Here is a 27,964-nt window from a genome sequence, read left to right on the forward strand (position 1 = left end):
GTTCAGTGCCTTAGTTTTTCACCAGAGTTCCATCTGGTTCTTTTCAAATCACAGACATCATTTCAGAATGTATATCTAAAAGATAAGAATGACTTTTAAAACATAATATCATCTTTATCATCCTATAACCATTAATAATAATTTAATATTTTTTAAGAAATGTAGAGCAGTATGTGAAATTTAACATAAGTAGAGAGAGATGGGAAATTTTAGATAAAATTTAACATTTTATCGAAATGTTAGATTTGGCATACTATAATGAACTCAATGATCAAGGATTGAAGGTAGTAGAATTATGGGAAATTTAACATAAGTAGAGAGATATGGGAAATTTTAGATAAAATTTAACATTTTATCAAAATGTTAGATTTGGTGTACTATAATGAACTCAGTGATGAAGGACTGAAGATAGTGGAATCTATTCCTCATACGTCTCATGCACTCCACCCCTATACCTTTGCTTTTCCTGTTTTAAGTGTCTTTTATGTTTATTTTACAGTTTATTTGTTCAAATTGGGATCTTAAAATTCCACTTGGTTGGTTTGCAGTTTTTGGTTCAACCTTTCCTTTCCTACTTCTCCTTTTTTTAACTTAAAATTTAATTGAGAATGAGTTTTTTTTTTTTTTCACATTTCAAACTTTTCTTTTCTTTTTTTTTTTTTTTTTTTGAGATGGAGTCTTGCTCTGTCGCCCAGGCTGGAGTGCAGCGGCTGGATCTCAGCTCACTGCAAGCTCCGCCTCCTGGGTTTAGGCCATTCTCCTGCCTCAGCCTCCCGAGTAGCTGGGACTACAGGCGCCCACCACCTCGCCCGGCTAGTTTTTTGTATTTTTAGTAGAGATGGGGTTTCACCATGTTAGCCAGGATGGTCTCGATCTCCTGACCTCGTGATCCGCCCGTCTCGGCCTCCCAAAGTGCTGGGATTACAGGCTTGAGCCACCGCGCCCGGCCTCAAACTTTTCTAATTGCAACTCTGTGATAACATTTAATATGTCATCTAACAGTTTTTAATGTTTTTACCGTAAACCTGGGTTTGCTGTAAACCATTAGTGATATCTAGAGACTTGATTAGATTTTAGGGTTTTTTTTAGGTTTTTCTTTTTGGCCAAAAACTTCGTAAGTGGTTTGTACTTCTTATTTCTCCCTATCAGGAGGCACACAAGGCTAGTTTCTTTTTCTTTTTCTTTCTTTTCTTTTTTTTTGGGGGGGAGACAGAGTCTGGCTCTGTTGCCCAGGCTGAGGTGCAGTGGCATAAGCACGGCTCACTGCAGCCTTGACATCCTAGGTTCAAGGGATCCTCCCACCTCAGCCTCCTCAGTCTGACTAGCTGCCACTACACCTGGCTTATTTTTTAAATTTTTTGTAGAGACTGGGTTTTGCCATGTTACCCAGGCTGGTCTGGAACTCCTGAGCTCAAGCACTCTGCCTGCCTTGGCCTCCCAAAATGCTGGGATTACAGGTGTGAGCCACTGTGCCTGGCCTGGTTGTCTTTTATATATTAAGACTCATTAGTGGGTTTGTATGTTGTCAGCTGATTCATTCAACAGAAAGTTCCCCTGTCAGCTTTTCACCTGCTGATTTTAGCAGTTATTAATGATCACTCATTGCCTAAATCCATCATTCAGAGGGGTGGTAAAGTAGCGATATTCTACATCTATCATGCCTTCTACATTTATTAGCTGGAATTTGTCTAAAAAGGACTTTCCCATATCAACTCTTTAGTTACCCGTACGTACAATTCATGTAGGAAAGACAGGATAAATGCTTGAATCTTTTTCTTTATTAATTTTCAGATGAGTTGGTTTAGCTTCCTCCAAATGTAACCAAGAGCCTTAAAGAGATTAAAACTCTTTAATGTGATTTGGCCTAGCCCAGTGCTAAATGTATCCTGGTACTTAATATTGCTTTGTAATTCTTCTGGTTGATTTTTTATTGATTGATTTCCAAAGAGAGGTGCCATTGGACCAGATCTTATAAAAATTACTTGGATAATTTGAGAGGTTCATCATTCTTTTGTGAGTGTGTTTGTGTACAAATATATGCATGTATATTTCAAATATGTCTTAAAACTTTTATCTGTAAGACTTTACCTAATTCATACTGCCAGTTTCTATGCTTCCTTAAGATTTTGAGTGTATCTTGGATAAAAGAAAAAAACCTCTTCCATATGGAAGCCATAATATAGCATGGGGACAGCTACCAGAAATGCCCTGGGAATCAAATACTGAAATAGTTGGATCAAGGCTGCCACCAGGGGCTGAAAGGTAATTTGTCTCTTAGTTTTAGATTGTATTAATATCTAAATGTTAAATTTGGAGTACTATACTGAAGTCAATGATCAAAGATTGAAGGTAGTGGAATCTGTTCCCTGTATGTCATGCATTCCACCTTTGTAACTTTGCTTTTTCTGTCCCTTCTGCTTTAATGTTCTGCTTTCTTCTGTCCAAAGCCTAGCAATCTCCCTAATTAAAGTACTAAAAGAATTGTCCTCAACTAGAAGTAAAATAGTATCTTCTTTTGTGCTCCCATACCTCTCTACTTTTCTCATAGCACTTAGCCACTTCCTACACTGCATTACAGTAACTTACTATACATCATGTGTTCTCTGTTAGACTATAAGCTGTGTCACTTCATCTTTGTACCCCTCACAGTGGCTTATGTATAGTAGGCGTGAGTAAATATATATTGGACAAAAAAAAATGGATGAAAGCAGACAGATATTTACAATTATTTTGTGTAACTAAATAGGTTTGTCATTAATTACTAATTTCTTAGTAGAAACATAACTGGATATACTCATTTATATTCATTGGCTTTTGTTAGTTTATAAAGATTCAGTCTTGTTTCTGAAAAGCTTGTAATTATTCAGTTTCTTATTTTGATTTTAGAAGTAAATATTTTTTATCTTATGTAGGATTGCTTTGGAATTTTTGGATTCAAAATCATTTTGTAGAAATATCCCTCACATGAAAGGAAAATCTGCTATGAAAAAACGACATTTGGAAATTCTGGGGTATCGTGTAATTCAGGTATGAAATACTCATATAATTCAGCCTCTAAAAAGCCCAGAGACACTAGCTGTACATGTGCTTCCTTTTCATGTGAAAGTTCCAGAATTACCTTTTAAAATATGTTTTGTAAAATGTATCCCTCAAACAGGCCAGGTGCAATAGCCCATCCCTGTGGCTACTTGGGTGGCTGAGGTGGGAGGATTGCTTGATCTTAGGAGATTGAGGCTGCAGTGAGCCGTGATTGTCCCACTGGGTGACAGAGCAAGACCCTGTCTCATAAAAATAAATAAAAGTTGTCATTTATTTTATTGTCTTTAGAATATCTATATCTTATGATTTCTATATCTTATAAAAGAGAGAGGCACTGTAGAGATAGAGTTATCAGAGGAAACAACTAGTGTATGAATATAGAAGACTATGTAGGAAAAAATGTCCATCATTGGCATTGTAGGAAAAGGAGGATGAAAGGAGCAGAAAAAAGTCTTCTATGCAATGTCAGAAGGACCCACTTGACCTCCAATAAGGGTTCACAGGCTATCCTTACATAAACTAATTTTGTAGGATTCCTACAGCTTTGATCAGTAGTGCTTATATGTCTTCCTCAATGTTTTTTGTTGTTGCTTTAAAACTTTCATTCAAACTACAGTACTTATTTTACAGATTTCTCAGTTCGAATGGAACTCTATGGCACTGTCAACAAAGGATGCTCGGATGGACTACCTGAGAGAACGTATATTTGGAGAAGTCAAGTCATGACTGTAGGTTTTATTTAAAATGAATGTTACCATTTGTCACATTTGGACTTATTTTAATTAAGTGGCCTGTCTCAATAAAAAAAATAATAGGTACAAATGTCCTAAGGTGGGAACATACCTGGCATGTTTCAGAATAACAAAGGATCCAGTGTGGCTGGAGCAGAACAAGTGGGGAGTGGGATGGGAGTGTATAAGAGAAAAGGTAAGAGATAACAGAGTCAAATACAACCTCTTGGCTACTCTGAGTGAGATGAGAAGCCATTGGAGGGTTTCAAGCAAGGAATGATATGAACTCACATTTTAATTGCATTACTTTGGCTACCTTGTTGAGATAAGAAAAGACTATGATGAGGCAAATGTGTAAGAAAGAAAACTATGAGGTCATTGCAATAATCCAGGCAAGAATGGATGGTGACTTGGAGAGCATGGTAGCAGCGGAGGTAATGAGAAGTAGTCAGATTTTTTGGATATATTTTGAAGGTAAAGGCAACAGAATTTGCTCGCTGATTGGATATAAGGTATGAGAGAAATAGGAGTCAAGGATAAATCTAAGTTTTTGTCCTAAGCAACTCAGAGGATGTCATTAGCATTAACTAAGATGGGGGAGTCTACAGGAAGAGCAAGATGGGGGGCATGTGGTGAGGGTTGATCACAAGTTTGCTTTAGATATGTTGAGTTTGTGATGTCTTTTAAATGAGATTAGAGAAGAGTGTGAATGGAGGAGAGGTCTGAGGACTGAGTTTTCAGGTGCTCCAACATTAAAAGATTAAGAGGAAGAGGAGGAATTAGGAAAGGAGACTGAGCAGGGATGGCCAATGAGGTAGGAGAAAGGAAGGTAGTAATACTTCTAGAAGCCAAGTGGATAAAGCATTTCAAGGAGGAGGTGAGTAGTTGTATCAGATGCTGCTGAAAGGTCAGGAAAGATGAGAAATGGGAAATGGTTATTAAATTTAGCAATATGAAAATCATTCGTACTTTGAAAATAGTTGTTTTGAAGTGGCGCATGTGAAAGCCTGACTGGTTCAAGAGAAAATGAGAGGAGATACGTTTTCTCCTAAATGGAAGCAAAGAAATGGGGTAGTAGCTCAGTGGACCAATCTTGACCTGGTGTAATCCTACACATGTTGAGGGAATAATGGCTTTTCCTTGCCTTACAACACATTGATTGGATAAAATGGTTACTAAGGGCCTACTATGTGATATAAATCCCCAACCCTTCTCTAAGAGTGATGTTTTGTGTTCAGCAAGCCACAGCCTAACTACCCTCACTTAGGCCACCTGGTGGTGGTGGAGGTAATTGACCATCTGAAACGTGGCTATCTTCTGACTCCATGACTCTCTCAATTCACACTATCTCAAAATAAGTTGGTAGCTGGAGCGCCTTCTATCATAAGCATAGCTTTAAAATATGTGTCTTGCATGTAATTTGATTCAATGATATTTGGCTTAGGCTTAGTTGAAGTACATGTTTAAAATATCCAATTACTGCATGATTTGAACTCTAATACTGAATGATTTTGTGGAATATTAACTTCACAAAACGTTTTATGAAGAACAAAATCAGAATAGTAAGTGAAAGATGTCTCATTATCTCTTCCTCTTTCTGAATATCCTCATACTATAATTAGTGGAAATGCTAAATTCAGAGTGTTTAATTTCTATGAAATGTGTTCTATTTCTCAAGCAAGTGATAACAAGAACTAAACCCTTGAATAGGTTAAAATATTTGACTATGCAATTTTAGAATAAAATGATTAGGCTTATGAGGGTTATAAAGGGTTTCCTTTGGATATAAATAATTAAAAATTTAGTCATTATATACTTGAGGTACATGGAAATCTTGATTGAATAACCCTGGTATACTTTCACTAGTTGTTACACATGATCTAATTTTTTACCTGTCACATCTCCTACTCTCTCTAGGCCAGCAGTCCCCAACCTTTTTGGCCTCAGGGACCATTTTTGCAGAAGACAGTTTTTCCATGGACAGCAGTTGGGGGATGGTATGGTTTCAGGATGAAACTGTTCCACCTCAGATCATCAGGCATTAGTTAGATTCTCATAAGGAGCATGCAGCTTAGTTCCCTTGCATGTACAGTTCACAATAGGGTTCATCCCTCTTTGAGAATCTAACATAGCTGCTGATCTGACAGGAGGTGGAGCTCAAGTGGTAATGCTCACTCGCCTGCCCACCGCTCGCCTCTTGCTGTGTGGCCCATTTGGGGACCCTTGCTCTAGGCTATCTGATTCAAATGGTTTTCTTTATATAGATACTCTTATATTTTTGATTGATGATTTTTCTATCTATATAACTTAGATTGTTATAAACAAAAGCATTTTTTCATTGAGATATAATTCCCATACTATAAAATTCACCCTTTAAAAGTGTATAATTCAGTGGTTTTTAGTATATTTGTGCAACTATCACCCATATCAGATTCCAGAACATCATCATCCTCAAACCCTGCAAGAAGCATTATTTTAAAACTTAATTTTACATCTATAGATTGGCATTCTCTTTCCAAAAGTAACCTCAATCCTGATTTTATAGTAAGTACTTCTTACAGTTTTAACACCCAGATGTACATTTCTGGACACCATAATCCCTGTGGCCCCCTCTTCTTCACCCTTTTGAGTCTGTATAAGTGCCCCTTTCTCTTCCTAACAGTTTGTTTGTTGAAGAACCTGTAGGATTTTCCACTTTGGGAATTTCTTGATTCTGTATTCATGCTATAATTAAGAAAAGTATTTTTCAATATAGAAAAGTAATCAGGATTTGGCCCGGCGTGGTGGCTCAAGCCTGTAATCCCAGCACTTTGGGAGGCCGAGACGGGTGGATCACGAGGTCAGGAGATCGAGACCATCCTGGCTAACATGGTGAAACCCCGTCTCTACTGAAAAATAGAAAAAACTAGCTGGGCGAGGTGGCGGGCGCCTGTAGTCCCAGCTACTCGGGAGGCTGAGGCAGGAGAATGGCGTAAACCCGGGAGGCGGAGCTTGCAGTGAGCTGAGATCCGGCCACTGCACTCCAGCCCGGGCGACAGAGCGAGACTCCGTCTCAAAAAAAAAAAAAAAAAGAAAAGTAATCAGGATTCTACTTTAAATACCCAAAATAAAACTTGTTTCTGTTAAATATATTTCCATATTTATGGTAGAGAAAAAAAAGGTGTATGGACACTTAGATCTGTTCTTTATGCAACTCTTTGACAAATAATCATGAACATTCCAAATTAGTCCCAAGTCAGGTTTTTCAGAAAATAATATGGGTAAGGATGGAAGTCAAATACATGTCTATGAAAGCTATGTGAGACTCATAAGTTGGTGTGTGGCTAAAAGTGATGATTAATTGATGGACTTGCATAGATTGAATGTGATGGTTATGAGCAGACTGAGGAGTCAACTTACTATATGCACTAAGAAGAAACAGTGAATGGAGAATATCACATCCCAGAAAATGAAATAATACAGTCACCTTCCTTGCTATCAGAAATTTAGCAAATAGGTAGTCCTTTCACAGAGTGTAGCCAAAATTTAAACCAGTGAATATACATCCTCCTCCACATCACCCACTGACCCCAAGTTCTGCCCAGCAGTTTAAAGAAACAATCAATCCATTGTCTAAGGGTGCTCCCTCACCCTCTTGCCACAGATGCTGTAGTTAATGGCTTGAAGACTGTGATTTACTGGTTTTAAATTAAAAATTTTAAAATTTGATTTGGAAACCACAAATAATATGCCAGTGTCGCAAAAAGCATGGAGAAAAAAGACCATTTGAATTTGACTATTTTTACTTACAAGAGACTTTTCCCCATCAAATAATTCCCCATCCATTTATTAAACTTCTGAAGTACCATTTCTGAAGTCGTCTTATGGCATGTAATTCTTAATATAATGCACAGGATTCCTATCATTTTGAAGCACGAGGAAAGGTTTTTGATATTTTAAACATTTTTTGAATGTAGATGCACATATTCTCCACTTCCAATTGTAGTAGAAAATCAGTGTAAGGACACCCTAACAATGCAAATGAAATGATTAACAACTCAAATTTAGGAGCCTCCTTTACAATCCATTGAGTGCAACAGATTCACAAAAGAATTTGTTCAACTGAATATTTAATTTCTTATTAGAAAATGGTTTTAATCTCTGATCATTACACTGAAGAGTCAATGACTGAGGTTTTGTTACCTACTGCTCATCTCTTAGACAATAACTTCCTGAATAATTTCTACATGAGTGTCTGTACAAGCTTTTAAAAAACAGAATAAATTAAAGCCCCATTCACCAAACAAACCACCTCCCAATCTATGTTTTGTCACCTTGTTCATAGTTTAGACAGTTTGAAGAGATTTAAACGTGTTGCTAGGCAACTAGCTCCTGAAGCATAGCGTATTTCCTTCAACATCCCAGCCCATTCTTTTTTATCATCTTCATACCTGATGGAGGAAAAAAAAGTAATCAATAAGCAGCTTTAGTTCCATAGGTTTCCCTGTGTTCAGTATACAAATGAGGACCTTTGCAAAAACCCTAGTGGCTTTTACTCAGAGGAAGGAAGATGCACCTGCCTGGTAGAATAGCAATTGAGTATCTCTGAAATACGCATTGTCTGGATGAGCATGTGCCTGAACTACTGCCACAGTATTTAATCTGGATGCCTAGGCAGTTCGGCCTTCTCTGGGAATCAAAGACTGCAGAGAAGAGGAATAAATAGCTAAACATTCACCTTTGAACTGATGAAGATGGCTGGTCCCTTTGAGTCAAAGTAAGCAGATTCTTGCTTAAGAGAAAGAACTGGGGAAGAGCAGGGGACTATCTGTAGCCTTAATTATGCCTTCAATTGTTCCTATACACAGTGCCTAGCATGGCACCTGATACACAGCAGTCACTTTATGAAAATGTGTTCCCCTTCCCCTTTATTGTTCTGTTTGAGGACTACTCTTAGATTTCGCACTTGACTTAGGTAAGAACTGGTCTTCAGCTCTGACTATTCAAGGTTATAAAGATGCAGACAACTTGAATTCCCTTGTACCATGTGTGCCAAACATGTCTGCTCTGCCTGGTGCCTGGCATGTTTTGTGTGGGAAGCTTCTAAATGCTGCCTTCTCTCTGCAACCTTTCTCACCTTCCTTCAGCACAATTTGTTGCTTTCTCTTTGTTTCTCATATCATCCTTTATATGGTATTATAGCAATTATCACTCCATTTTCATTCCACTATTTAAGATTGACCAAGCTGAAAGTAAATATAACTGCCAGGAAGCAAACATTTTAAAACCTCATTTAACCTTAACTTCACTCATATTGTTTAAATGTGGTTACTTTCTTCAGATCATTTAAAACTATTTATCTCTTAATTTGTTGCCCTGAATTTTATATAATTAAGGTTATTCCCTTTATTAGTAGCAAAATTTTTTTTGTATGCTTTCCTCTACATAAAAATCACTCAGTGCATGGTACAATTGTTGAGAATTAATTTGGAACATTGATGAAATTAAGTCAGTGCATATCTTATGTAGGTACAAGCTACTTTTAATAATTATTTTAAATCTCCTTCATTTGTTTTCCCCCCATATCAATGTCCTCAAGCCCCAAAGGCATCTGAGGAGAAATAATATATTTATCCACCTTAATATCTTTCCACAAGTTGTCAAGACTTGGCACAAGACTTAACCCCAAATCAGCCAGGTGTGGTGGCTCACACTTGTGATCCCAGCAGTTTGGAAGGCTGAGCGGGGCGGATCACCTCAGGTCAGGAGTTTGAGACCAGCTGGCCAATATGGCAAAACCCCATCTCTACTAAAAATATAAAAATTAGCTGGGCATGGTGGTGTGCGCCTGTAATCCCAGCTACACAGGAGAACTGCTTGAACCCAGGAGGCAGAGGTTGCAGTGAGCCAAGATTGCCCCTTTGCACTCCAGCCTGGGCGACAGAGCAAGACTCTGTCATCAATGTTCCAAATTAATTCTCAACAATTGTACTATGCACTGAGTGATTTTTATGTAGAGGAAAGAATACAAAAAGTATTTTGCTACTAATAAAGGGAATAACCTTAATTATATAAAATTCAGGGCAACAAATGAAGAGGTAGTTTTATTATTTTTTTTTTATTTTTATTTTTATTTTTTTGAGACGGAGTCTCGCTGTCTCACCCAGGCTGGAGTGCAGTGGCCGGACCTCAGCTCACTGCAAGCTCCGCCTCCCGGGTTTACGCCATTCTCCTGCCTCAGCCTCCTGAGTAGCTGGGACTACAGGCGCCCGCCACCTCGCCCGGCTAGTTTTTTTTTTTTTTGTATTTTTTAGTAGAGATGGGGTTTCACTGTGTTAGCCAGGATGGTCTCGATCTCCTGACCTCGTGATCCACCCGTCTCGGCCTCCCAAAGTGCTGGGATTACAGGCTTGAGCCACCGCGCCCGGCCAGAAGAGCTAGTTTTAAATGATCTGAAGAAAGTGACCACATTTAAACAATATGAGTGAAGTTAAGGTTAAATGAGGTTTAAAAATGTTTGCTTCCTGGCAGTTGTATTTACTTTCAGCTTGTTCAATCCTAAACAGTGGAATGATTTCAAGAAAAAAATACAAGAATGGATTTTTTTTTTTTTTTTTTTTTTTTTTTTTTTTACATATCATAGTAAGAGGGTCTATGTTGAGAATGTGGTATACTGAGAGTTTTCACCTCTGCATGTGTGGTTAGAGAGGTTCGCTAGGAAATTGAGGGCAAATAGGCAGCCGCGTTTCTCTAGATCAGCGGCCTTCAACTTTAACACACATCTAAGTCACCTGGAGGGTTTGTAAAAACACAGATCGCTGGCCCTATCACCCCCAGAGTTTCTAATTCAATAGATTTGAGGTGAGACCTGAGAATCTGCTTTTCTGATAAGTACCCAGGTGATGCTGATGCTGTTTTGGGAACCACTGTAGTAGATCACTGGGTCTCAAACTTAATTGCACAATAGAACCCTCTGGAGATGTTAAAGCTACTGATGCCTAGGTCCTACTCCCAGAGATTGAGTTAATTGGTATGAAGGGTGGCCTGGGCATCAGGATTTTTTAAAGCTCCCCAAGTGATTCTAATATGCAGTGAAGTTTGAGAATCATGCTTCAGATCCTACCCCAAATTAGAAAATACCAGTCTTAAAATAACCAAGCAGATAGTGATGAATGCTCTCCTCTTTACCTAATCCAGTGGTTCCCAAACTTGTCTACACATATAGAAACAGCCAGGGATCTTTTGAAATCTCCAAAGGCCAGGCCGCACTTCAGACCAATTAAATCAGTCAATATGAGTGGGACAGAGGTGTTGGTATTTTTTGAAGCACCCTGGTGATTACACTGTGCAGGCAACTTTGGGAACCACTGCCCTAATCGCAAAATAAACCACAATCAGAGAGGATCCCTCTCTTAGGTTCCCCTGAACAATGTCAGGGCCACTTTTATAGCAGGAGATTCTGTACTTTCTTTTGTTGCCTATAACTTCCCTGCAGGGGCAGCATGGCTTTTGATAACCCTTAGGAACCAGGAGGACTTCAGGGAGGTTCCACTGATTGACAGCACAATTACTTAATATCAATGTTTCTCAACCCTGGCTGCTGATTAGAATAATCTGGGGCTGGGCTCAGTGGCTTACGCCTGTAATCCCAGCACTGTGGGAGGCTGAAGCGGGCAGATCACCTGAGGTCAGGGGTTCAAGACCAGCCTGGCCAATATGGCGAAACCCCATCTCTACTGAAAATACAAAAATTAGCCTGGTGTGGTGGTGCACACCTGTAGTCCCAGCTACTCCGGAGGCTGAGGTAGGAGAATCGCTTGAACCCGGGAGCCGGAGGTTGCAATGAGCCAAGATCGTACCACTGCACTACAGCCTGGGTGACAGAGTGAGACTCTGTTTCACCAATTAAGAAAAAAAAACCATCTGGGAACGTTTTAGGAACTAGGGATGCTCAACTCTTAACTCCAGAAATGTTGATATAATTGGTCTGTGTTCAGGCCCAGACACATTTTAAAAGCATCCCAGATGACTGTAACATATAGCTAGGGTGAGAATCACTGCCCATTTATATACTTGGTACCTGGCCCTGTTTTCCAAAAAACCCTAACCTTCCCAGCCTTCATTAGTTCATCTTTTTTTCCTACTGCTTCCAGCTTTTCCCCATCTCACTGTCTTGCTAATTCTAGCCTCTTTGCTCTGTGGAAATCTCTTTTTTTTTCTCTTCCTCTTTTTTGGGGGGAGGAGAGATAATAGTAAATTTCCTTGTATAGTCACTTTTTTTCTTGCCCTCTACACAGCTAGTTAATATTACAACCTGGGGAAATGATGTCTAATGCACAAATCATTGTTTGGTTAAGGTACCAGCTTTTCAGCCTTTTTAGTTCAGCATCTGGGAATAAAGCATCTGCTGGTTGAGGTATAGAACAAATACCCACTTTTCACTCTCAGGCTTAGTGGTATGCCTTCACTGATTAAGTATAAATGGCACTCTTCCAGAGCTGTACTTACAAACTTAAATGTACAAACAATTCACCTGGGAATCTTGCTGAAAAATACAGATTCTCATTCAGTAGGGTCTGGGATTCTTTCTTTTTTTCTTTTTCTTTTTCTTTTTTTTTTTTGAGACAAGAGTCTCACTCTGTTGCTGAGGCTGGATTGCAGTCGTGCGATCTCAGCTCAAAATAAAATAAAAACACACTTTTTTTTCCCATAGCCTCACTGAAATCATTCAATTGAGTAACAATTTCAAGTGTCATACTTAGGAGAACTGCCTGGCACATCCAGGCAGGTAAAATGGATTGCAATTTGACTTTTTTCATTTTAAAAAAGCAATTGTTAGCTGAATCCTCAAACAATTGGAAGGCTGTTTAAATTAGATTGAAAACAGAACTAATGAAGTCGTGGAAAACTCAACAGCTTAAATGTTTCTTCAGGCCGGGCACCGTGGCTTACACCTGTAATCCTACCACTTTGGAAGACTGAGGCGGGTGGATCACCTGAGGTCAGGAGTTCGAGACCAGCCTGGCCAACATGGCAAAACTCCATCTCTACTAAAAGTATAAAAATTAGCTGAGCGTGGTGGCACATGCCTGTAATCCCAGCTACTCGGGAGGCTGAGGCAGGAGAATCGCTTGAACCTGGGAGGCGAGGTTGCATGGAGCTGAGATCCCGCCATTGTACTCCAGCCTGGGCGACAGAAACTCTGTCTCAAAAATAAATAAATAAATAGAGTAAAAAAATAATTTTTTTTTAGAACTCTGTTTTGTTAGGAAATAAACTACTCTGGAGCAAAGAGGCTTTTGTTGTCCTGAATGTCTACAGCATTACATTCTTAGAGCTGGAATGAAGCTGAGAGTATCAAAGGTCCAACTCTCATTTTACTGTAAGAAACAAGCCCAGATAATTTCTTTCCCAGGCTCACAGCTAACTAGAAGTAGTTACTTGTTCAAGTAAGTGGCATGTACAAAAGTTCAATTAGGTTTGAAGTGTTTAGTCTACCACCGAGAAGTAGCTTGTATGTTGGGAAAATCTGGCTTATTATTTACTACAAAATAGTTTATCAGTCATCTGATTTAATATGTGATTCTGAAAATTGAAATGATGAGAACTTACTTCCATATGTCATTGACTTCAGTAGGTGCAAATTCTTTAGACTCCAGTTGAATCATAGCAAAACCACCAATTGCATACAGAGATCCAGCCAGGCTGACCAAACTGATGGAGCTTCTTTCTTGGGGAAATTCGGTCATTACATCCCATCTAGGTATCATTAAAAATATAGTCAATGTAAAACTTAAAGAAATGCCAGATGTACTTACTGAAAAATTATAGGAAATCATAATTTAAAAATTCAAGTAGTGGCCAGGCAGCCAGGCACGGTGGCTCATGCCTGTAATCTCAGCACTTTGGGAGGCTGAGATGGGTAGATGACCTGAGGTCAGGAGTTTGAGACCAGCCTGACCAACATGGTGAAACCCCATCTCTACCAAAAATACAAAAAATTAGCCAGGCATGGTGACACACACTTGTAATCTCAGCTATTTGGGAGGCTGAGGCAGTAGAATCACTTGAATCTGGGAGGCAGAGGTTGCAGTGAGCTGAGATTGCGCCACTGCACTCCGGCCTGGGCAACAGAGCGAGGCTCCATCTAAATAAAATAAATAAATAAATAAATATTCAAGTAGTGCCGGGTGCAGTGGCTCATGCCTGTAATCCCAGCACTTTGGGAGACTGAGGCAGGAGGACTGCTTGAGCCCAAGGAATATGAGATCTGCCTGGGCAACAAAATGAGACTGTCTTTACCAAAAAAAAAAAAAAGAGCCAGGACTGGTGGTATGTCCCTATAGTCCCAGCTACTTGGGAGGATCTCTTGAGCCCTTGAGGTCAAGGCTGTGGTGAGCTACGATCTCACTGCTGCATTCCAGCCTGGGTGATAGAGCAAAACCCTGTCTTTGGCAGCGGGGGGGGAGGGGGGGGCGGATTCAAGGTGCATAGGCATCTAAAAGTAAACAACTAAGTTTGCTACTAGAAAATATTTGAAAGATGTAACTTCATTAAATATAAAGTCTTCAATATGGCAACCCTAAGGCTGGGCACGGTGGCTCATGCCTGTTATCCTAACACTTTGGGAGGCTGAGGTGGGTGGATTACCTGAGGTCAGGAGTTTGAGACCAGCCTGATCAACATGGTGAAATCCCATCTCTACTAAAAATACAAAAAATTAGCCGAGCATGGTGGCACACACCTGTAATCCTAGCTACTCAGGAGGCTGAGGCAGGAGAATCATTTGAATCTGGGAGGTGGATGTTGCAGTGAGCCAAGATAGTGCCATTGCACTCCAGCCCAGGCAACAAGAACAAAATTCTGTCTCAAAAAAAAAAGTCAACCCTAGAATACTTCAGTTAGCAGTGGTTACCAAACTCTGTGTGTCACAAACAGTCGGGGGGGGTGGCACTTCTAGGGCTCCTAAACCTCTAACCTGCTACTGTGTTGGATTTCATCTGAATACTCCAAATCCTTTGCAATAAAGGCACATAAGGATAGCATTGGAACTAGGGATACAAATTTTCTTTTTAATGATTTATACTTTCATTATTTTTATAAAGGATTTAAGGGAACTTTTTAATGTTGACAGCTATCTGAAATAGGATAACTAAAGATAAAATCAATCTAATTAGTTGGAAGTATCAAGAATCTAGAATGATTTAGTCATTTTGGTAGGTATTCTGTTACTCTGGCATTAAAGTAGACTTCATAGTTTTTCTTTTCTTTTTCTTTTTCTTTTTTTTGAGACAGAGTCTTATTCTGTCACCCAGGCTGGAGTGCAATGGCGTGGTCTCACTGCAAACTCCACCTCCTGGGTTCAAGTGATTTTCCTGCCTCAGTCTCCCGAGTAGCTGGGACTACAGACACATGCCACCACATCCGGCTAATTTTTGTATTTTTAGAAGAGACAGGGTTTCACTATGTTGGCCAGGCTGGTCTCGAACTCTTGACCTCATGATCTGCCCGCCTCAGCCTCCCAAACTGCTGGGATTACAGGCGTGAGCCACCATGCCCGTCCCCATAGTTTTTCTTTACATATCTGTTTTTCCAATTATAAAAATAACATATGTACATTATAGAAAATCTGTACTTCAGCCTGTGTGACTCAGAGAGACTCTGTCTCAAAAAAAAAAAAGTTTGAGAAAATCTGGAAAGTACAGAAAGGTATACAAGAAAGCAACTATCTCCATAATCACAAGCAACAATTTGGAACAATTTGGTGTAATTTTGTCATCTTTTTAAAAAGCATGTACATATAAGCTTCCATACATATAGATGAAACTAAGAAGATATTTACAATTTTGTGTGTTGTTTCTTAACTTACATCATGAGTGTTTACCCATATTACAGTCTTCAAAAACATTATTTTTAATGATAATTTAAATCACATTCCACAAAAGTTCCTTGTAATTTTCAGATACTAAAGTCTGTTTTGTAGTCAGGCATACATGTTTCTAAAAAGACTAATAATAGTTACCTTTTTTTCTTCATTGCTAAACTAGGAATATAAAAGGTATGTACTCCTCCAGATGTGTGAGCTCAAAAATGTTTAAAAGACCAATTTTATATGAAGAATAGCTGTCAAATATCTTTTCACATTAAGTCAATAAAAGCTTAAAAATGAAAATTTTAGGCCGGGCGCGGTGGCTCAAGCCTGTAATCCCAGCACTTTGGGAGGCTGAGACGGGCGGATCACGAGGTCAGGAGATCGAGACCATCCTGGCGAACACGGTGAAACCCCGTCTCTACTAAAAATACAAAAACTAGCCGGGCGAGGCGGCAGGCGCCTGTAGTCCCAGCTACTCGGGAGGCTGAGGCAGGAGAATGGCGTAAACCCGGGAGGCGGAGCTTGCAGTGAGCTGAGATCCGGCCACTGCACTCCAGTCCGGGCGACAGAGCGAGACTCCGCCTCAAAAATAAAAAATAAAAAAAAATTAAAAAAAAAAGAAAATTTTAATAAAATTATAAACAGCATAAAGGGATGAAAACTTCTGACGCATTCATACTTTACAGATATCAATCATTAACAAGTGAAGATCTTTTCATATTTAAAGAAACTACATTTAAAATCAAATAATTCCACAGAGACATATATATCCATCTACACCTAGACAATTATTCAGGGCCAGGTGTGCTGGCTCACACTTAGAATCCTAGCACTTTGGGAGGCCAAGGTGGGAGGATCATTTGAGGCCGGGAGTTCAAGACCAGCCTGGACAACATAGTGAGACCCTGTCTGTAAAAAAAATAAAATAAAATAAAGAAAAACAAAAAAAACCCCACAAAAATTAGCTGGGCATAGTGGTGTGCACCTGTAGTCCTAGCTACTCGGGAGCCTGAGGCAAGAAGATCACCTGAGCCCAGGAGTTTGAGGCAGCAGTGAACTATGATTGTACCACTGCATTCCAGTCCGGGCAACAGAGCCAGACTTTGTCTCTTAAAAATAAAAAAATTAAAATTATTCACAAGTATTACCTTTGCATTTCTAAATTTACAAATTTAATAACAAGGACAAATAGAGCATGACAACACTAACTTGAGGGTCATATGTTCCAAATTACAAACATGTAATGCATCAGAATGTTAGAGGAGATTTATATCCAGTAACAACAAAAAAAATCCAGATGAAAATACTTGCTCTGTAATCTGTGGTTCTGTACCCTCCCCTCCCCACATCCTAATTAGAAAGATTACTTTCTATCCAAAGTTAACACTTAAAATGTAGAGTTGTTCATATGCTATATACTAAGATGTGGCAACTCACTTATTTGTTGTAAGGTCAAAAGCTTCAACTGAAGCTGAAAGACCATCTTCAGTGACACCTCCTGCAATCACAATTTTGCCTTTATGGACTGCTACTCCAAACATGGAACGAGGAGTTTTCATTGGAGCCAGATCTTTCCAATCTCCTTTTTTGGGGTTGAAGATAAACACTCTGTTTGTACATTTTCTGTAAACAGAAAAACAAATGTTCCTTTTAGAACCTTCTTTTTTTGAAAGCACCTTCACTAATAATTTGGCTTTGCTTGTCATAAGAAATATGTAGTAAGGCAGAAGATCAGAAAAACTCCACAAAGAATTCTTAATTTGAACATATGCCACTAAGCAAAGGACAAGCCCAAATGTGGGGACCAAAACTATAACTTAATTATACTATTGGAAGATAGGGTACCTTTACTTCTGGATAGCGGCTTAGAAGCCCAGGCACAGCTGATTTTAATCGTTATATACTAAATTCAATTGAAGTTTTTTTACTCTATTTTAGTAAAAAATAAAATTATAAACCTTTTATTGCACCTCAATAACAAATGGTAGGTTTATTTATTATCTGAATATCCTAGGAATGAATAAGTTAACTTAAAAAAATAATTAGGTGCAAATATACCTACTTTAAATTTTATATGATATATTATTTTATATTAGCACTAACATAGCAGTGCATTTAAGAAATCTGGGACTATGAATTAGACAACGAATCATTTGAGCTGATGAATCATGAGAACAGTTTTACATGCTAAATGCTACCAGAAAGACCTGGACTCATCTGAATTATTATTCACTGTACCACCCAGGCTGCAGTGCAGTGGTGTGATCTTGGTTCACTGAAACCTCTGCATCCAGGGCTCAAGTGATCCTTCCGTCTCAGCTTCTCAGGTAGCTGGGACCACAGGGGTGCACCATTGCGCCTAGCTGATTTTTTGTATGCTTGGTAGTAGACACAGGGTTTCACCATGTTGGTCAGGCTGGTCTCGAACTCCTGAGCTCAAGTGATCCTCCAGCTTTGGCCTCCCAAAGTGCTGGGATTACAGGTGTGAGCCACTGTGCACCCGTCCTTAGTATGATTCTTATGGTTTCTTGAAGTTATCTATAATTTGATGGGAGTTCAGAATTTTTTTTTTTTTTTTTTTTTGAGATGGAGTCTCGCTCTGTCGCCCAGGCTGGAGTGCAGTGGCCGGATCTCAGCTCACTGCAAGCTCCGCCCCCCGGGTTTACGCCATTCTCCTGCCTCAGCCTCCCGAGTAGCTGGGACTACAGGCGCCTGCCACCTCGCCCGGCTAGTTTTTTGTATTTTTTTTTTTTAGTAGAGACGGGGTTTCACCGTGTTAGTCAGGATGGTCTCGATCTCCTGACCTCGTGATCCGCCCGTCTCGGCCTCCCAAAGTGCTGGGATTACAGGCTTGAGCCACCGCGCCCGGCCCAGAATTTCAAATAATAATTGATTAACCGGATACATGTGGTGATGAAAAACACCTCAACTTTTTTGTGAGGACAATTTTTTTCTTAATTGTGTAAAAGATTAGTTATCTGGAGTAGAAGCATTTCCTCTAATATTTGACTATTTGTATCATTTGAACACTTCTGGATAAGAACGTTATCCAAAATCATGTTCTTCAAATTCATTAGTGGGAACTGGTGAAATTCAGCATTTACTTTTATTTGTTTATTTATTTTTGGAGATGGATTTTGCTCTTGTTGCCCAGACTGGAGTGCAGTGGCATGATCTCGGCTCACTGCAAACTCTGTCTCCCGGGTTCAAGCGATTCTCCTGCCTTAGCCTCCTGAGTAGCTGGGATTACAGGTGAACGTCACCACGCCTGGTTAATTTTGTATTTTTAGTAGACATGGGGTTTCTCCACGTTGGTCAGGCTGGTCTCAAACTCCCGACCTCAGGTGATCCGCCTGCCTCGGCCTCCCAAAGTGCTGGGATTACAGGCATGAGCCACTGCACCCGGCCCAGCTCTTACTTTTAGATAATGACTCATTTCAAAGTTCTTGACTTTGACATTTGTCAAGCAGTGTTGTGTTGGTTAATCATATCCTCAAGATTAATATATTCCTACTGACAAGAACTGTATGCTTCTTACTGACATATCAATTTCCTAGTTACTAATGCTACTTGAAGGAAAAAATTTAAATCATTTGGAAGGGTTCCTGTGTTTCCAAACTCAGAATGCTCTTTAGTAGTGATTTTCCATTCAATTTACTCAGGAAAAATGCCCAAAATAAGATCTGACACCAGGTGAGAATATAATATACCTTCCTTTGCATTTGATAGGAATAGCTGGGATTAGGGAGGATATAAAAATTGTAGAATATGTTATCTTTGAATACAGGTAGATGTCTAAAAACCATTGCTTTTTAAAATTGCCTTTTCTGTGCTACGTTTACCATTTTAATTGACTAATACCCATTAATCATTAACTCCAGAACAGAGTTCTTGACATCTAACACATTTCCATATTTTACTCTCCTTTCCTGCTTTGCCCTTACAATTCTTAATTTTGGCTCCCTTTTCAAGGTTGGACATCTCTATTAATTCAATGGCCTGAGCAAATGATGACAAGCCAAATCAGGCAGATTTTTCAGGGGCAGAATATTAGTTCTCACCATCTAAACTGAAAATGCTTATTTTACTAGACAGGCTATACTGGTTTGACTGTCTCTGAAGCATTTGGAGCTCACTTCTCCACTCTCTGGGTTATAAGATCTCTTTCCCAATTACCAGTTCCTTGAGAATTGACTAGAACTCAAGTAAGGTTTATATATGAAACTTCATCCTGGTTTTCTCACAAGATACTGGGTGCTACTGGGAGCTCAGTTTTGAACAGTTGGAAGCCATTTTGAATATTACCTCTGTCAGGGAGTAAATATGTGGAAGAACACTGTTGAAGAAATAACTGCCTTAAATTTTTGTTTTTATTTTGTCTTTTTTACTTCCATCTTTTCGATCACTACGCTTTTCTTTCAAACTGACCTATCTCAAGTCCCTCTTATGAATGTAAAGTACAAATCCATGATATTTTTTATGCACAATTGTCTTAGAAGATATATTTTAAATACTACATTAAAGAGTACATTTACATTTTTATCTACTTACGACTAAATGAATAAGAAAGCCCATTGGTTTTAATGTAGTAAAATACAATAACAAATCAGTGAAATACAGGACTTGATTATGCTCCTAGATGCTGCCTGGACTGTAAGGATGCTTATGATTGGGGTATTAGGCTCATTCCTAGCAGTACGCTGAGTATCTACATGTTTACTTCAGTGACTTGAAATTTTAAGATTTTCCCTCCACAATATGATAGGTGAGAACCATGTCCCATTTCAGTGGGCAGATCCAAATGAAAAGAGGAAGAGGGCTGGGTGCCGTAGCTCATACCTGTAATCCCAACACTTCGGGAGGCTGAGGCAGGCAGATCACCTGAGGTCAGGAGTTCAAGACCAGTCTGACCAACATGGAGAAACCCCATCTCTACGAAAAATACAAAATTAGATGGGCATGATGGAGCATGCCTGTAATTCCAGCTACTCGGGAGGCTGAGACAGGAGAATCGCTTGAACCCAGGAGGTGGAGATTGCAGTGAGCTGAGATTGTACCATTGCACACCAGCCTGGGCAACAAGAGCAAAACTCCATCTCAAAAAAAAAAAAAAAAAAAGAAAAGAAAAGAAAAGAAAAGAGGAAGAAACCCTTCTAATAAAAAGTCATTTGGACATAAATCATGAGAGTTCAGGGTACTTACTTGTCATCTGTCTTTCCTCCTAGACAATATATCATCCCTTTATGTGAAATCACATTATGGCCATAGACTTTGATGGGAAGTTTTTTTACTTCATTCCATTTTGCAGACCTAAAATTAAATGAGACAGAATTTATACATGTCCAGTAAATTCCAGGTTCTGAAAATATGAATATGTTATAGGCACGCATACACTTGAATGCTTAGGGAACAGGAATATCATGCCAACTTACACAGGATCATAGCATAATACTGAATCCAGCGAAGCCTCTGTTTGAAGGTCTTTGCCTGCAACTACATAGATTTTATCATCTACCTCTCCCAGACCGAAGAGACACCTGGCTGAAGGCAGAGGTGGAAGTCCAACCCATTCAGATGCTATGCTGTCAAGCTGAAAAAAATATATATGAGGGATTGTGGAGCTTGTTAGAAAAAAGTTACAAGTACAGCAAAAAAAAGTTATACTTTATATGTTGTTTAGAAATCATCGAGATAGTCAAATATCTCACAAGTAAATAAAACTACAACCCCAAAGTATCATATTGTAGCTCACAATTACCAAGAAGAATGATTAAATCTACCTGGCCTACCAGATAAAGATATCAAAATCTTCAAGGCTTCAAGAAAAGAAAAAATAAAATACAATAGAATCACCAAAGGTTAATTAGAACCGTGAGGTTTCTTGTCACATTTTCTCCCATATTGCCTTGTCCTGCTTTGAAATACAAGATCCTAATACTTTTAGGACACTGGGGGAAGAAATGTTGTCAGAGCAGGGAGGGTCACAGAATGTGAATGACCCCTGCATGCTATATTTAACATGCTCCCCATGCCGGCAGCTGGGACAGCTGGACCTGTCGCTCAGTCCACAGACAACTGGGATGTTGGGCAATATCTTTTTTTCTTTCTTTAAAAACATTTTAGGTTCTCTGTGTTTTGCTTTATTATTTCTGATACAGGCAGGTGTTAAAGTGAATTTCCTAGTGTGTTGTTGGGAGTCACTCGAAATACTCTTCTCTATTTTTTTTTTTTGATTTATATTAATAAGTAACTGCTCATTTTTGCTCACCACCACTTCTGCAAGCTTAAGATTTTCCCAAGGAAGAAAATCTCTTTGTACCCATCCTCTGGGGTAGGTGATTCTGGCATAGTGGCATCTGTTTCAACACTTACTTTTGGTAATTTAAAGATTTTACACTTTGCATTTTAGCACACTAAGGCACAAGAAAACTGTTTTCTGCAAGAGTACAGTTGCAGATTTGTTGTTCTCTCTGGTGCCACTTCTAGATTGCAAAAATAAAATGAATAAAACCCAGTTTCATTGGATACTAAGAATAGATGTGCATACAAATGGCCGTGGTATAGACGGGGTGTCTGTGGAAGCCTATCTATATGTGGTCTAGTAACCTCAGTTAAACAAAGCACTAGTTAAGACTAGATGACATGAGAGGTTTAATCTCCACATATGCATTGTTAGCTTTGCATTCACTAATTTCAACAGCTAGATTTTGATCCTTTATGTTTTCACTTTTGAAAGAAATTCTTTGATCATGAATGTGGTGTGTAATATAGTAGAAACAGTAATGAACATTTATGGGGTTTTGACTGTGGTCATAGGCTTTGAACTAAATGCTTTACACAGGTAACCTCATTTAGTTCTCTAGGACAGGCATTTCTATCATCTCCGTTTTACAGATGAGGAAACTGAGGCACAGGAAGATTAAATAATTTTCCCAAATACACAGAGCTTTTAGGTGATATTCAAATCCAAGCCATCTACATCCACAGTTGGTTTTAAAAAAATGGAACAGCAGCCATCATAATCCTATACCTGTGGGCTTAACTCTCACACTGTACAGTACTGTCTACCTTCCGATATTACCTGTTAGAGGGCACTTTCTCTAGCAGATGGAACAGTGGACTACCTGCCAGTCTCTTTTATAGGGGAGCTATCAAGCTATTTAACTTCTCTGAGTTCAACTTTCCTCATTGTTAAAAATTAGGGTTTGGACCTAGATTACTTTAAGACCTGTTCAAAAATTTGATGAATTTATTAATTCATCAAAATAATGAATGGGGGAAAAAACCCTCTCTTACCAAGGTAAAAAATTCTCATAATCTATTTACAGCATACAATCAAAGGTCAAATTACTTCTAAATTAATGCGTTTTAAATAGATGTGACCAAGCAGTAAAATATAAAACCTGAAATTCTCATATAAATATTGTATGATGAATCACAACCCTCTTTTATGGCGAAGTGTTTTTATCCTGGCATACCGTTCTGTTAGTGCCTTTTAAAAGCAGCAAGGCATTTGCAGTGAGAGGGAGTTGACCTTCCAACTTTGTGTAACTGTTATTGTGGTTATAAAGAACATTAAGTAGGTTTCTTGAACCAAAAATAAGAAGCTCTGTCAGTAAAAGTAAGGGTTTGATTAGGCTGGAAGAGAAGGATAAAGATTAAACTGAACACTTGAAAGTAAAAAGGACTGTGTTATAGATATATTTGATAAATTAAATATGAAATGAAATTTAAAACTCTAGTAATTTTGGAGAGTCATTCTATGGCAACAACTTTTCTGTGGATCTGTCATTTGTAGGTATCTACCTATATGTCTGTCATCTATCTATCTGTGTTTTGATAACATTCTTACTTCCTGGATGTATTTATAGCCTTTTTCATTGACTTTGCCCTTTTTGAAGTTTATTTGACTTTAAAATTAGGGCTTAGGAAATTTTCTGGCCCACATTCAAATACTTACAACATTCTTCACTGGAACTTGGAAAATTAAGAAACATGATTAATATGTATTATTACAAGTACATTTTTCAAGATTAGAAAAAGTTGATTAAAGGTATAATAGTATTTTGTGAATGCAAAGTATGTCACACACTTTTTGAGAGCATACTGGACTGTGGTATGACATTGTATACCTGCTTATCTTTGGCCTTTCCAACTAAAGTGCCCGTAAGCCCCACGCCATGATTAGCTATGACCTAAACAAACTCTTTTGAGCCAGTTGTAAGCTACAAAGTTTCAGTATTGGCATTATTGAAGACAAAGGCTAAGCCAACTCCTTCATAAACTGATAAAATATAACACATTGATAATATAAGACAAACTCCTTTCAAACAAGTAAGGGTCTATTGGTTTAGGAGAATTAATTTTCTTGGAAAATTCTGTGGTTTCACAAAACAGATTGTTAGATTGTTAAGTTCTAATAATGTCTAAGTATATCTCTGATCCAAATAAATGTGATGTAATAAAAATTTCTAACTATAATTAATTCAAATTAGCGACTTTTGTGTAGACAGTTTTTCCTAGAAGATAATCCAAAGTGTGTAGAACATGTACACACGTTTTTTCATTTTCAACAAAATTGTATTTTAGGCAGTAACTGTAAATAAGAGATGAAGTGCTGCCTCCAAGAACTTCAAATGAGTTCAGGGTAACTTGGAAGAAGGCAGAAAATCTGACCAATTTAGAGCTGCCAGCAGATGAAAAAGAAAAAAAATTAAAAAAGAAAATCTGACCGGTTATTACTTCTTTATAATGTGTAAGAACTTTGATTTAGGGCAACTATTTGGGGAAAGACATTAACCTATTTTTAATAGGTAAGAGTATACAAGATTAAATTTAGTTTTTACAGCAGGGGACGGTGGCTCACACCGGTAATCCCAGCACTTTGGGAAGCCAAATTGCGAGGATTGCTTGAGCCCAGGAGTTCGAGACCAGCCAGGGCAACATAGTGAAAGCCCGTCTCTGCTAAGAAAAAATAAATTCAGTTTTTACTAAAATACTGGGCTTTAATGGATTACAGTCACCATCATCTATAAACAGGGCATTTTTGGAAAAATAGTATAAAATAGTATCTTAAGTCATTAAACATGAATTAGAACCTCATTATTCATCAAACTTTTTATTACACATTAACAAAACAGTCAAATATTTTTCTGTTAACACTCTATACAGCAAAAGTGCAAGGGACTAGAATAGGACATCAATTAGAGTAAAATGCAAGCAGCCTGAATAATTCACAAATTGGCTAACTGGATGGTGAGTAACAGCCTTCCCTTGAAGCAACTACGTATATAAAAAGTCCTTCTTACCTGGAAGAAGTATGACTGTAGAGGTTGATCCTTGTTTTCTTCATCCACGTATAGTCCTCCTACCACATATATCTGATTTTGCTGGGTAACAATGCTGGAATGATTTCTGGGAATCTGCTCAGCCAGTGCAGTAAGGTAGCATTCATTTTCTGTGGGGTCATAAGCCACTGCTGCTGTGTCGTTAACTAAGAGGATGAGGTCTTTTACAAACATTCCATGCCTGGGAATGTCATTCAGGTAACCAGGAAGTAAATCTTCATCACCAACGTCACCATTCACCTCACCAGCCCCAGTCTTCTGCACATTTTTGCTAGGTTCTGGGAGTTTGCCTGCGAAAGCATCTTTTAGAACTTTGATTTTTTTCTGGAGGTCTGGGTTGCTTTTAATTATATCATCTTTCTCAACATGATCCTTAAAATATTTTTCTGTCATAAGGCGAAAACGGATACAATCAAACACTTCGCTAAGGTTTTTAACCCTGTTTTCCTTGTCTGTTCGCACCCATTTCATCACTGCCTCAAATACTGCTTCTTCTTTTTCCACATTTAGGCTGTCATTTGAAATGACTGAGATCAGTTCCTGTGGAGACAGTTGCATGAAGTCCTCTTCCTTACAAATCTGTACAAAGCGATCAGACACAAATTCACGGGCAGAAATGGCGAGTCTTGGGCAGTCAAGGAGAAGTCCTAATCTTAGGATGGCTAGACAGTTACCAGGAGCAAGTCTTTTCTGAAGATAAGAAACGCAGACAGTGAACACTGAGGGGATCTGAAAGCGGCTGGCCAATGCAAAAATATCTTGCACATTTCCATCATTGAGATCAATACTGGCAGAGTACAGGTATTTGATGATTAAATCAAGTATAGCAGGATCCACATTATCTAGCACTACCTCCTTTTTTTTCGCCTCATCAATTTCAGATAAAAAGTACTCACGGAAGTAAGGACTACAAGCTGACAAAATCAATCTGTGGCAAGGAAGACTTTTGTCACCTGCTTTTAGGGTGCAATCGATGAATTTTTTCTCATCCAGGAGATCTTTTAGACCATCCTGAAGAAGGGTGGATTGGTAAAGTCTCAGTTCCTCTGCAAGTTCCCGCTGGGAATCCATTCTGTGAGTAACCTGGGTAAGGAAGGGGACACTGAAGGCCTTAGCTCCTTGCAGCACACAGGTCTAGCTGTAAAAAGGCAGATCAGTGTGCTTTGCCCAGCTTCAAGCCTTTGCAATTTAATCCCACCAGCTAAATATAGATACCAACTCTAACAACGGGAATTTAGGAGAGCTGGCTTGGAAAGAAGAGTTGTTCTTGCAGCTGTTATAGATTGAAAGTAACAACTGGAACATTTAGTCACTGAGGGAACAGCTAAGAAACAAGATATTTAAGTGAAGTTGAAAGCTTAAAAATAATGCATTAGAAGATATACTAATAAAGGCTACTACAAGAAAATGTTTATTGAATTAACAGAAAAATGAATCATAAAAATGAGTCACTCCTCTAAATATGCTCTAGTGTCAAGCTACTTGACTGTCTGAATTAATGATGCAAAGGTCAAGAATATGAGATGTGTTCATTTGAATACTCATAAGCAAGATCCCATTTCCAATAATTGTTACATACAAATTTTTACTTTCTACTCAAAACAGTGGGATATAGATATTTATTTTAGAAGTAGTAAACTTAAAAGATGTTACTTATGTACTAGTTTTACAAAACCTTTAATGTTGCCATAATTGAAATAAGAAATACAGAGGAATTGCTAATTTTCTAAAACATTCCAAATTATCTTTATTCTTACATGGAAAAACTGTAATTAATACTGAATTAAATTATAAAATTATTTATTCATATCCTGCCTTGTTGTACAAAGGATCTAATGTGGCAAATTATAACACGGTAAAATAAAAGCAAAAGGTTAAAAGGAATCACAGGGCCAGAAAAAATAATTAAAAGTCAATGGAAGGGAACGAAAAAGCCCACACACATGCAAATCAGATCACAAAAGATAATCTGTAATTTTTAAAGTGTCAAAAATTATCATTCATTAAAGGTTAAAAAATAGAACAGATATAATCCCATGAGAACAATGTTGTCACTAGAACACAGCAAAATCAAGATGAAGTCCCATAACAGTCATAGAGAACAGCCCCCCCCACCTTTTTTAAAAAAGAGTATATAACCGGGGACACATGAAAGTTGTTGATTATAATAGGATACCATATTAATTATGGATGTAGAAGTCATGATTTGAAAGAAAATTGGTCCTTTGTTTATATATAGATGGTATCATATGCTTCATTAAATACTTTTATTTATTTATTTTTGAGATGGAGTCTCGCTCTGTCACCCAGGCTGGAGTACAATGGCATGGTCTTGGTTCATTGCAACCTCTGCCTCCTGAGTTCAAGCAATTCTCCTGCCTCAGCGTCCTGAGTAGCTGGGATTACAGGCACCCACCACCACCTCTGGCTAATTTTTGTATTTTTAGTAGAGACGGGGTTTCACCACGTTGGCCAGGCTGGTCTCGAACTGCTGACCTCGTGATCTGCCCACCTCGGCCTCCCCAAGTGCTGGGATTACAGGTGTGAACCACCACACCTGTCCCATTAAATACTTCATTACATAGTCATATTGTCACATTATCTGAACTCAAGTAGGGCTGTAGAAATAACTGTAATTTCAAAAGTTGGTATTCTTACACATGTCCCCCAAAACAAATTCCATGAAGACAGGGATTGTGGGAGTGTCTGTTCTTTTCAAATGCTATAGCCTAGGGGTTTTGTGAGTGCTTTATAAATATTTGTTGAATGAATGAATGCCCCAGATCAAGGAATTATGTGTTTTTAAACTTCAAGGTTTCTATCCATGAGTTAAGGCCTTTTCTTTTATTTTACATCACAGTGAAATCAATGGTACTGTCAGCTGCTAAAACAACAGCTGAAAGAAGAGCTCATTGACTCTTTTTCCATTTATAGATGCCACTAAAGGTTTTAACACACTAGAAAAAACTAACAGCTGCTTCCTTGTTTAAACAATA

The 27,964-nt window shown here is 38.5% G+C and overlaps 2 protein-coding genes across 11 annotated transcripts in view; one reads left to right on the forward strand and one right to left on the reverse strand.

Annotated features, from left to right (window-relative positions):
• Nucleotides 1-25,673, forward strand: part of FASTKD1 (FAST kinase domains 1) — a 72,101-nt gene extending 46,428 nt beyond the window's left edge. For 8 of the 9 annotated variants that reach the window (XM_033231202.1, XM_033231207.1, XM_033231208.1 and 5 more), the window contains 4 exons: nucleotides 2,124-2,262; nucleotides 2,913-3,027; nucleotides 3,670-3,767; nucleotides 25,479-25,673. In XM_033231202.1, the coding sequence (XP_033087093.1) occupies nucleotides 2,124-2,262; nucleotides 2,913-3,027; nucleotides 3,670-3,765 (350 nt within the window). In that variant the 3' untranslated portion in view covers nucleotides 3,766-3,767; nucleotides 25,479-25,673. Of the gene's footprint in view, nucleotides 1-2,123; nucleotides 2,263-2,912; nucleotides 3,028-3,669; nucleotides 3,768-12,682; nucleotides 12,743-25,478 lie in introns of those variants that run through there. The other variant, XM_033231203.1, reaches the window with a different exon arrangement.
• KLHL41 (kelch like family member 41) lies at nucleotides 7,535-26,276 on the reverse strand. 2 transcript variants are annotated; one of them, XM_033231213.1, is made up of 7 exons: nucleotides 24,930-26,276; nucleotides 21,054-21,211; nucleotides 20,824-20,931; nucleotides 17,059-17,244; nucleotides 13,362-13,508; nucleotides 8,084-8,200; nucleotides 7,539-7,778 (listed from the first exon to the last, which is right to left on the reverse strand). In XM_033231213.1, exons 1-6 carry the CDS (start codon nucleotides 26,037-26,039, stop codon nucleotides 8,089-8,091), a joined length of 1,821 nt encoding a protein of 606 aa, XP_033087104.1. In that variant the 5' UTR covers nucleotides 26,040-26,276; the 3' UTR covers nucleotides 7,539-7,778; nucleotides 8,084-8,088. The 2 variants fall into 2 exon arrangements, with proteins under 2 accessions (XP_033087103.1, XP_033087104.1); XM_033231212.1 differs by having other exon boundaries at nucleotides 7,535-8,200.
• Between the last annotated feature and the right edge of the window lie 1,688 nt (nucleotides 26,277-27,964).

Source organism: Trachypithecus francoisi, unplaced genomic scaffold (assembly GCF_009764315.1).
Source record: "Trachypithecus francoisi isolate TF-2019V2 unplaced genomic scaffold, Tfra_2.0 Lachesis_group13, whole genome shotgun sequence".
Classification (NCBI taxonomy): Eukaryota; Metazoa; Chordata; class Mammalia; order Primates; family Cercopithecidae; genus Trachypithecus; species Trachypithecus francoisi.